The sequence below is a fragment of the Dermacentor silvarum genome, chromosome 1 (assembly GCF_013339745.2).
Source record: "Dermacentor silvarum isolate Dsil-2018 chromosome 1, BIME_Dsil_1.4, whole genome shotgun sequence".
NCBI lineage: Eukaryota > Metazoa > Arthropoda > Arachnida > Ixodida > Ixodidae > Dermacentor > Dermacentor silvarum.
Genome location: NC_051154.1, coordinates 124,100,844 through 124,112,108, shown reverse-complemented (window position 1 = coordinate 124,112,108; position 11,265 = coordinate 124,100,844). Strand labels below are relative to the sequence as shown.

General features: G+C 45.1%; 1 protein-coding gene across 1 annotated transcript; it reads right to left on the bottom strand.

The window, feature by feature from the left end:
- Positions 1–6,373: 6,373 nt before the first annotated feature.
- On the bottom strand, positions 6,374–6,904 carry LOC119456289 (uncharacterized). Its single transcript, XM_037718017.1, has one exon. The coding sequence runs from the start codon at positions 6,902–6,904 to the stop codon at positions 6,374–6,376; it is 531 nt and encodes a 176-aa protein (XP_037573945.1).
- Between the last annotated feature and the right edge of the window lie 4,361 nt (positions 6,905–11,265).

Below are 11,265 nucleotides of genomic sequence, written 5' to 3'. Positions count from 1 at the left end.
GTTTTTTAATAAGGGGAACTGGAAATAAAAGTGATGGGGACATGCTTTTAACTTCACAGAGAAATGCCATATGATCGCTGATGACTTTGTTTGCTAGAGACATAAAAGTAATAAGCACATTCAGAATGTTTACCTGTTTAACTTCATTTACAAGATAAAGTTGTCAATGTATGTATAAGAGTAGATTACGAGAAATTATAATGAACTTACTGTGTTGCTTATCTAAACAGAAACATTGGTGACTACTTTCGTAGAACATCAGTAGTGGTAAACAATTCAAATGGACAGACTGTTGGGGTAGTTAGTATGACATCATGTCAGCGCAAACCACACACAGACGTAGACAGAGGGGACGGGACGCAGTTGAGTTGATAGTTAGTGCTGTATCCCATCCTTTCTGTCTACGTCCGTGTGTGGTTTGCACTGAACTGTATGTACATGGTGGTAAACAGACCTCAAACAATTTATGGCAAACAAAACATCACCTATAAAGTTATGCTTTTATGCAATGAGTAACCTGGTATAATTAATGAACACATGAACACATCACCCTTTCAAACAAGAAATAGACCCTCTTTATCATATAGGTTGGTGTCCCTGCAGTCGCACATAGCACTGCTCCTCACTTACCAAAGATTTTGAATTTTATTGATCTTTCACATGTGAATGTCGTTCTCTCATTTTCTTGAATGATTTTGCAAGTAATGTTCTATCACATAGTTTTTCTTTGTATCGCGTATGTAGCATGAGTAATGCCCTATATAATATATTTAGGGCATACTCACCATATATACATCTGCTGAGAAACCAACTGACCCAGCAGCCACGCCAAACCCAGGAGCACAGGAAAAGAAAGCTTCGCTTTAATATACAAGCATGTGTAGTGGTGGGTTTAGTAAATAGCCACACCGCCAACATCACCAAAAACAGAAAGAACACTCGGTTGTCATGATCACGGGTCTTGTATTGAATGAACCTATACAGGGGGGAAGTGGCATCAGGCTTTTGTTATGTAGCAGACTGGTTTGCTGGGCAAGTTGAAAAGACATAAGGAAGTAGCACAAATTTCCTTTTCTCTTCTGATATTTTATGTTATTCCATCATGCTGTGTTGTGCCACTACTCCGGTACAAGGAAAAAAAACTTAATTCAGAAGTCTTCGTTTGTATATGTGGCAGCTTGGAAAAAGGCTAAAGATTACCAAAACACAGCCAGAAAGGAAGAATTGATGGATATCAAATTAAATAAAATGTTCAACTGCAGGAATACAACCACATAAAAAGGCTAAGTCGCAGTCATCACATTTCACCACTAAGGTAGAATGAAGCTGCCCCGAAAAGCAGGACTTTCACCAAAGCGTTAGTGCGTGCAACATGGTACTCCAACAATTCATAAGTCTTGTGGTTCCAAGTCAGGCGATGCTTGCCCAGTCAAAATGTTCATTGCTTTCTTCATTCTGTGAGATTGAGCATGCAAAGCAGCCCTAATAGACATGGTCTTTCTTTATGCCGCGGGCCCTCAGCTCATTGCAACCTTTGCCTCATCTTCTTGGAGTGCATTAGTGCATATCTCTGGCTAAAACAAAAAAACAATGTTGGCACTCAAACTGCTTCTAGTAGCAAACACCAAGGACAAATTATATTGCTATTTATGCCACAGAAAATGGCAGAACTTGTTTGAAGTCTAATATTTACAAATCAAGGGGAGTATTCTAGTGCAATCAATCGGCAAGATTTTGTCCGATTCTGTACTGGACGCATCAAAAAAAATATATGGCCAGCAGCGTGGCTGGCACTGTGTGAAGATAGCGAGCTTGGCACACTGCCAGGAATGCTGTTGCTCATAAATGCCAACGTATCCGGTGCCAAGTCACGCAAAATCTCGCAAAAGTGATCATATCCCCAAAAGTGAGCACACCTGAATACTAAAGCCCCTTGATGTAGGAAAGTACCGCCGCTCTTTGTACTCTGCCACCGGCACGCGACCTCCTCGCCCCTCGCGAGTCCCCTCCGCGGCAGACGGTCTTGCGCCCGTTTTCTTTCACGATGATTGGTCTCCCTGCCGTTGCCCTGGGAAACGAGCGGAGCTTGCGTTTTGCTTTTTCGTTGGTGCCATTTTGCGCCCGAGCTCGGTTGCACGCTGTTTCGTGCAGTCTGCTAGCGCTATGCCGTGCTGCTGCGCATATAACTGCAGCAAGAAGCGTGATGATGGTTATGCAGTTTTTACGATACCGCAAGGAAAGCGTGATGGCTTGCGCAAAAAGCAGTGGCTGCACAACATTGGCCGAAAGAACTTTGTTCCGACAAGGAACAGTATTGTTTGCGAGGTAAGACACCTTTCTTATTGCTCATATCAAAGCATCCCCTAATGCTGCATTTTTTAAAATTCTTCCGGCCTGCTCATTAGCTTTTTTGTTGCGGCAATTTGTACGTTGCATAAAAATGGGGTTCTCCTCAGAATGATGCATATTCTGCTGGGACTCCATCACCTCGCACATCGTCAACTGTTATTCAATCGGAAATGCAGCATTATAGATTCTGCTTTCCACTAACAAATACACCCGAACATACAGCCTCTCGATCGCACTTTTCGCTATTGTTAGGATCCGTTGCCTGTTTTACTGAAAATCGGAATAGCAGCTTGTAGAGGAGCTATTTACAGCTTCGATGTCGCGTATGTAGCATGAGTAATGAGTAGCATGTGTCAGTCACTTATATACAATGAATGCAGGGCCTGAAAAAAATTAGTGGGAAGTATACCCGTGGTATTGCAGGTGATGAGCGCCAACTAGTCCACATTTTAAGGTGAGACCCTTAGTTGGATATGTTTCAAGGTGAGCGTTTGAGGTACAGAAAGTAACGTGACCTAATGAAGGCCAGAAGCGAGCCAAATCATGTCCAGCTGTGTATAATAGATTAATGATTAGTGAAGTAAATTCATGACTGAATAATGATTGGATTAAGGCAATTTAAGGTTGATTATAGTAGATTAAGGTTATATAAGGAGGGCTAGGGTCAATTAGGGAGGATTAAGTTGGATTAGGGTGGATCAAGATGTAATAAGAAGGATTAGGGTGGATTAATGTCGATTAACGTGCACGAAGGCGGATAAAGATGAATTAAGGAGGATTAGGGGGGATTAAGGTCGAATAAAGAGGATTAAGGTCGATTAAGGTATATTAAGAAGGATTAGGGTGCATTGAGGTGGATTAAGATCTATTAAGGTGTATTAAGGAGGGTTAGAGTGGATTAAGGTCGAATAAGGTGCATGAAGGTGGATTGAGGTGAATTACAGTAGATTTTACAAGACTCGCATTCGCGTCTTTTAGGCGATAGCTAAGAACACCTAGTAATCTTTTTCAGTTCTTGAATTTGCTTTGAACTGGGCTGCCATGCATGCGTGAGTGGGTGACGAATATTTGGTTTTCTCACGGATACAGGCAATGTGCACGACGCGATCGCGCACCCTTGCTGTTGACTTCTAGGCGGAGGCCGGGAATCTTCGCTTTAATAGCGAAAGCGTTACAATCACCTTTCTTCGGTTTTGTTCTGTGGGTAAACCTTTTCCATCCATGTAACACGAGCTGATGTCATTGTATCAACACGCTTTGATTACGAAGGTTGAGCAATAAATACTGATTATGGTTATGATGTAGCAATGCAGGGAATATTATGTAGGCAATAATGTTTAGCACTGCAGCGTATTAGCCACTTGTACTTGTATAAAGGACGTTTTATTCATCCTGCCTGAGTGATTAACTCTTCGATAAATGTTCTAGCTACATTTCACTGAAGACCAATTTGAGCCGCGCATATTACAAGAACTTGGACAAAAGAAAGCTAAAGCCCAACGCAGTTCCAACAATTTTCTCCCACTGACCTGTCGTGAAGCACAGGAAACCCCCTCGACAGCGGCATGAACCTCGAACTGACAGTCGTAAGTGATTGCTGCTGCTTGCTCCTTGTCCCACCTCTAATAATTTCAGCAATAATGATCTCGGTCGCTTAACGACGCAGCCAATGACACTATGATTCTTTATGCAGAGCCTGTCGCCACCGCATGCTTGCCCGCAATCTACAATGCGTCGGCAATAGGGCCCCCCGCTAATCAAAATCACAATTTTAACTATCCTACGACATAACTTAACGCTATGTCGGTGTGAACTATCAAAACACCTTATCCAGAGGCGTTTCTTTTGCCTAAAAATATAGAATGCCTTCTCCGATAGATATACCGAGTATTTTTTAAGCTTCATTGACACCGACACCTAAAGAATAATCTGTAAATACCTTTCCTCAGCTTCAGTTATTGTGGGCGATGAGTGGTTGCCGGCACCGCTTCATCGCACTGAAATTGCGCAACCGTCCTATTGAACGCAGAAACCACGGCGCAAAAGCTACTTTGACATTGAGACAAACACATGGACGGACAATGCACTCGCCAGTAATTCATTATAAGAAGGCACGTTGATATAATACCTGTGGTGCACATGCGCACACATGCGAGAAAAAACTGCCAAACACAGAGCGATTTGCCACAAGCAATACTAGATCAGATGCACAAAGTAAAGCAGCGTATCATGTGGCAGAAAAAATAACAAGTATAAAACTCGCCTCAAAGCTCCTCTTACATCAGTGTGTGTCATTCATACGGCTTTAAGATGCAACCAACCTCCTCATAAACGTTGCCTTCAGCATTCGCCATGCTGTTATCACCATTTTTCAAAATTTTATACGCCATTGGGGTGTGCAACTGGCCCAAAATCATGCGCCTCCATCGAATTCTGCGGCCCGTCCGCGGGTGCCCAGGCGCAATAGTGTGCCGTGCGCAGCACGCACAGCCGGCGGGCGAGGAGAATCAAGGAGGAAAGCGCGGTGGGGAGGAGAGTGTCGGTACTTTCAAGATCAAGAAACTTTACCGAATACCACCCCAGTTGGTAAATTTACTTTGTTATGTAGATCAGGTGTAGTAGGGCGCCTCACTAGGTTTAGTCATTGCATAGCAACGAATGCACTGCACAGATAACACGATGACAATCGTGTCTGCAAAGCGGTACACCGATGTACATGGCAAAAACACCTGAAAAATTCAAGCAAAGGTCTGTGCGCCCTTCTTGAAGGAGCCACTTAACCCACCTGTGAGGTGACATCACATGCTTGGTGCTTCCACCTCGCATGTAGGCTACCTGCAGTGCACAAATAGCCAGCAGCAGCATGAACAACACAGAGATTCCCATTAAACACTGAGTAGTGCAAAAACATCTATGGAAAACATAACACAGCAAGGGAGACAAAAAGAAATAACAGAGGCTGGGATCATGGGGGTAACCCTAGCCTCTATTTTTTTTTTTTTCTCCCTTCCCAAAAACAGGTGAGCCCTTGGCTCTGACATGAGAGAATACAGCAGCGGAATGTTGCTTGTGGGTGATGCTCGAGGCAACAGGAGAGAGCTTCTGCAACGGAGAGGGTAGCTCACCTTCACCCGCCATTGCGTCACAATTCTATTGTAGCTACTATTGAACCCCTTGGGTATGATGCTTCCTGGACAGTGCTTCACAACTTCTAGTTTATAACCAAAATTTCCTACAGAAACTAGTGCAGGGCCTTTTGATTGGCTATTCCTAGTGTGATAAAGGTAGCAAAGCTGTGTCTAGAAGACCAGTACTGGGGCAACCTAACAAAATGGAAAGCCCTTTACGTATTTATCTCTAGCATTTCATGGCTGTCATTTATTTAGGCACCCTATTAATATACTCACACTTTCAAACAAATGAGTAACAGCAGTTCACTGCCTTTTTTAATCAATGCAAAACAAGCGCAATGGCATAGGCGGCGACTATGGGAAGGGGGGGGGGGCTCCGGGGCTCTAGCCTCCTCCGAGTTTCCCGGGGAGGCACCCCCCCCCCCCCCGCCCGCTCCTAAAATGTCAGTACGAGAGTCCTGTTACTCACTGTTTATGGTTTATTTTGAGTTACCTCTACATTTTCCCTTAAAATGTTAGTGTGGCTAAAAGCTAACTGCATCATTGTTGACGCAGACGTGCACAGCTTTTATTCATAATTTCGCTTTATTTCTGAAGGTTGTGAAGAGGCTGGAGGATTTGGGCGCAGTGCGGGATGAAACGGCGGTAGAAATTCACTAAACCCAGAAATTCTCGCAGCTGGTGCTTTGTATTTGGCTGCGGGAATCCTTGCACCGCTTCAACCTTGCTGGGATGAGGCCGGACTCCTGAGCTAGAAATTATGTGTCCCAGGAAAGACAGCTCAGGTACACCAAGCTCGTATTTGGCCATGTTCACGACTACACCGTGCTCGACTAAGCGCTGGAAAACGATGCGCAGATGCTTTATATGCTCTTCTGGTGTGCCACTTGCAACTAACAGGTCATCAAGCTAAGCATGGCAGAAGTTGAGGCCGCGTAAGGCGCCGTCCACGACGCCACTGCCGTTACTAAGTCGGCGAGTTCGGCGAGCTGAGAAAGCTGTTTGTCGGCAGCCGAGGCGAGGACCATCCACACGTTTATGGGGAGCCATTGCAGGAAGAGCTCCCGAAGCAGCCTGCTGTCCACGTCGGTGGTCGTCGTGCCGAGCAGCTGTTGCATGTGGCGCAACAATTGGCTAGGGGTCCGGTCGCCGAGCTCAGCGCCGTGTAGCAGCTGTTGCAGTCGCTTGAGAGTTGTGTACGCGTTCACTGCAGGTGGAGCGACCAGTAGATCTCGTACTTCGCTCGCTGTTGTAGGTGGAAGGCTGCCGACCACGTGGTGGTACTTTGTCTGGTCGGCAGTAATGCGTCGGGCGGTGAATTGCGATTCCACTTGCAGAAACCAGAGTTCAGGGTCGGCTGTCCAAAATGGCGGTAGCTTAACGTCGACGGCGGAGATGGCTGGTGCGTCGGCTGTAGTCTCCATGGTGTCGATATGTGGTTGTCGTTAAGCCTCGTCCGGGTCACCACTGTTAGGACGCGAGTACGTGCAGAGGAGAGAGAGACGTCTCGACGGCGTGAATCCCAACTGTCAACTGGTTTTATTTTTCTTTTGCTTCAGCCACCCTTGGGGCTGCTCGCCCTTTCCACTCGTCACCATTGGTGGAGAGTGGAGGACACGGGGGCGCGGGGTGCAACCAGTATGGTGGTTAGAAAGGTTTCGGAGCTGCGCTCGCTGCTCGCCCTTGCCTGCACGTTTGGCCCTCTCGCGGCCACTACAGGGTCTCTGCAAAATATCTTGCAAACTAAGCCATTTCTTTGCTTTCCCCTTCCCATTTCTCTTTTATCATGATTGGAAACATAGAAAACATTTGTATCTTGTATCTTTTCAACATTGGAAATGTTTTAAGCATAAGTTGAGTAGCCAAAAGACACGTTTTTCTAAGTGTTTATTCAGGTCCAGTGCAGCACTTCTAATAGACTGTTACAACAAACCTACCAATGGTGAAATTCACATTCAATGATGGCACGCATGCATCATGATGGCAGATATGTTGTTAACAGACCTAAGCAAACTTTAGTAGGCACACGTCAAAAACAGCATTAGTCAAAAGCAAACCACTGAATGCCAAAAAGTGTTTTCAAATGAAATCTCAAGCTGACGCCGAATCATCACAGATATACTCAAGTCTGCAAAGTTTAGATGATGAAAGTTAGAATTTAAAGTCTCCCTGAATTTAAAGCCCCACCTTCCTCCCTTGCGAGTGTGAGACGACACCACGGCGTCAAGTTACCATCCTTCTCGGCGCACCCTCGGAAGATTTGGCTCGCACCTACAGCACATGATGTGAAGCCGCAGTTTAATCACAGTTGGACTTTATACAGAACATCACAGTGATGCCGACGGTGAAAATTCCCCTGGGGTGTCCATATAATTGCTACTGCAATAAAAACCAGGTTAGCAACACAGAGGCACAGTCAAAATTTTAAGACCTGTACACGTTACAGAAAAAAAAGTAACCGATTACAACCACAAAAGTAAATAGTAATCAATGACTTCTATGTTACTTTCTTACGAACTTTTATTAACATTAAATACACAGGGTGTCCCAGCTAAACGTAGCCAATGTTTTAAAAAAGTCGCAGTTTCGCCCAAAAGGCGAAGCCTCAATTGCGATAGCAAATTAGTAGACAGCTATACAAAGCAAGGATAGTAGTTTCATTGGCTGTATAAAGTTGTAAACATTCGCTTACTGACTAAAGAGACAAGCATGGCGTCACGAGCGCAGAGGTAAACATGAACAAATCTCACTCGATGACCGTGGAAAGTCGCTGTGAAAACGCCGGAGTGAGAAAGCGCGCCAGCAGCAGCGGCCAAATTGACCTTCGCGCTATCTCTCGCCTCGCTTCAACATGAACTAAACGTCAAAAGCAGAGCGCATACGAAGCTACCGGCAATCGACGCATGCACTTTGTCCCCATCGCAGATCGCTTTGAAGATGAGGCCCATGTGGGCATGCACTTCGCTAGCATCGCAGATCGCTTTCAAGATACGGCGCCCGAGTGGCTGCACTGTGAGCAGCAGCCGACGGAGCAGAACGCACCTCGCCCCCGTGCCTCGCGTGCGCGAAAGACGACCGCGGGCTTCCGGCCTGCCTTCCTCCCTCGCGTGCACTACATTAAACCGCGATTGCCGGCTCACCCTCGTACACTTTGTGGGAAACGGCTCGATCCCGCATTCCACACCAGCAGGCTCTAATCTCCGCCGGCCATGCCCAAGGGCGCCCAGCCGCAGCTCGCGCATCCCTCGCGCCACTGCTCGCGCGTCCGTCGTCGTCTTCATCCACAGTTGGCTCTGATACCGCAAATCAAGTCGGCGTTCCCACAGCTTTCACTCGCACACACAGCGTACGGCGCGAAGCGACGACGGCGACAGCAGAAATGCACTTAGGGTGTCCATATAATTGCTATCGCAATAACGCAACGGTGCGAGCTAGGAGGCTCAAACCAACTCAGTGGTGCTGAGGATCGCATGTCCTAGTCTGCGGCCTTTTTTTTTGTTTTGCAAAGTCAATTAATTAGTATAAACTAATTGCCTAACTTTTTAAATATTGGCTTCACCAAGAAAGTGCCAATAACGAAAGTTGTGGATCACATTTAAAAATGCCTGACTGAAGTGTTTGCAACTAAGTACCATTGATGGAGCTTCTTGTAATTGCCTTTAACGAAATCCAGCAAAATACAAAAACATGCGCATCATAGTGCCACTATTTCAGCACCCCCAGACAACCGATCAGTAAAAGACATTGTTTGCATGCTTTTTCGAGACACTCACGTGCCCTGTCGCGATCGGGTACACAGAGTGAGCGGCAGTGATGAAGGTGTCGTGCTTCGACGTAACGTGGCATAAAAATATAATTCGCTCCACTTGTAGAACGAAGCCCGAACACACAAGGCAAAAAAAAAAAAGAAGCTCGGGCTTGAGTAAATGTTGACCACAGAACTGCTTCATTGGGAAGGAAAATGCAATTGTCATGAGAGTGGCTTGTTGGGCAAGTTGGTAACAAGAATGCCATTTGTTAGTACGGCCACCTTCCTGTCGCTTTGTCTATGTCTGCTTCTCGATTTTTACAGCAAAGCTGTACACCTCTCGTTGGTCGGAAAATTTCGTGGCGTAAACACAAAACTCCAGGTTAACAATTGAAGGCAAACGGCATATCTTTCTTTGCAATCATGCATACAGCATTATATATATATATATATATATATATATATATATATATATATATATATGGTCACAACGTTGGAGTCGAGCAGTTCAGCGCCTCCTACGTGCTACGTCTTTCATAACCCTGACTGTTTCTCTAATTGGGGTGCAGTTTTTCAAAGTAATTTCCTTTCTGTCCATAAATAAATAATCAGAGCATTTGAAGTACTTGAAGGAACATCATCTTTGCTGCGTATCCTTTAGTGCAATATAGTTTAATTTAATATAACTTGCAATATAGTTTGCAATATAAGTTGCATTACTGAATGCGGTCGCGGAGTTCGCTTTCACGGAGATTTTGTCACTACACTGTGACACATATATATATATATATATATATATATATATACTTTGTGACGTCACCACGCTTTCATATATAAAAGGGAGACCCACTTAGCCACTCATTTAGTTCATTCTAAAGCCCAAACCGCATGAGAGCAATTTTGTGCGCAACAGCGACGAGCGACGAAACGGGCCGTCGCGCGAACAGATCGCTCAGTCTTTTCACTCGATCGCTCGGTTCTGAAAATCTAGAATTCGTCGCCTGAAAGTGCTATGAGCGACTAGCCAATAGCGCGAAGCCGGTACAAGATGTACTTACATTGGTCAAGTACTACCGATTGTCGCACGGAACGAGCAAACGACTAAACTTTGATATGTGCAAGGATAAGAACCTAGTGCAAGACCTTTAGAAATATTTATGCTGCTTTTTACAGTAAACACATCAACTTAAATTAATAAAGCACGCGTCACGCCAGTTTCGGAGCATATTTGCTGCCCTTATACAGGCAACACCGGGGAGACGTCACTCAATGTCGTCGCTCGCATGCGGTACGACTTGTAGGCGACGAGCGAACGCGACAGCCATCTCTATCGCATTGCTTGTTGCGCGCAAGATCGCTTGCATGCGGTTTATACTTTAGACTGCCATGGGTAGACCTACGCGTCAGCATTTTTATGTCACTAAAGTAATATATCTTTAGTCGAATGCTGCCAGTACAAAACTTAAGGTTTATTCACATTAGGCCGACATGCAGTGCCGGATTAAGAAATTTCGGGGCCCGAGGCTAACTACATTCTTGGGTAATGACGATGATGATGATGATGATGACTGGTTTAAGACGCTGAATTTTTCGAAGCCCACATGTTACGTTACCTGATAAGTGATAAAATATACATCATATTTATGGGTTCGGGAAACTAGTTTATTAGCGTGATTTCTACAATTATTTAACTGTTATTATCATGAGAAAGAAATTTACAGAATAAAATTGGGTTGGAGTGCATACGGCAAGCATTGCCAAATCCTGACTGGGAGATTACCACTGTCGTTGAAAAGTTTACAATCATTGCATTCTACCGGTGATAACATATGGGGCAGAAACTTGGAGGTTAACAAAGAAGCTCGAGAACAAGTTAAGGACCATACAAAGAGCGATGGAACAAAAAAATGTTAGGCCCAACAGGAAGAGAGCGGTGTGGCTCAGAGAACAAACGGAGATAGCCAATATTCTAGTTGACATTAAGCGGGAAAAGTGGAGCTGGGCAGGCCATGTAATGCGTAGAATGGATAACCAGTG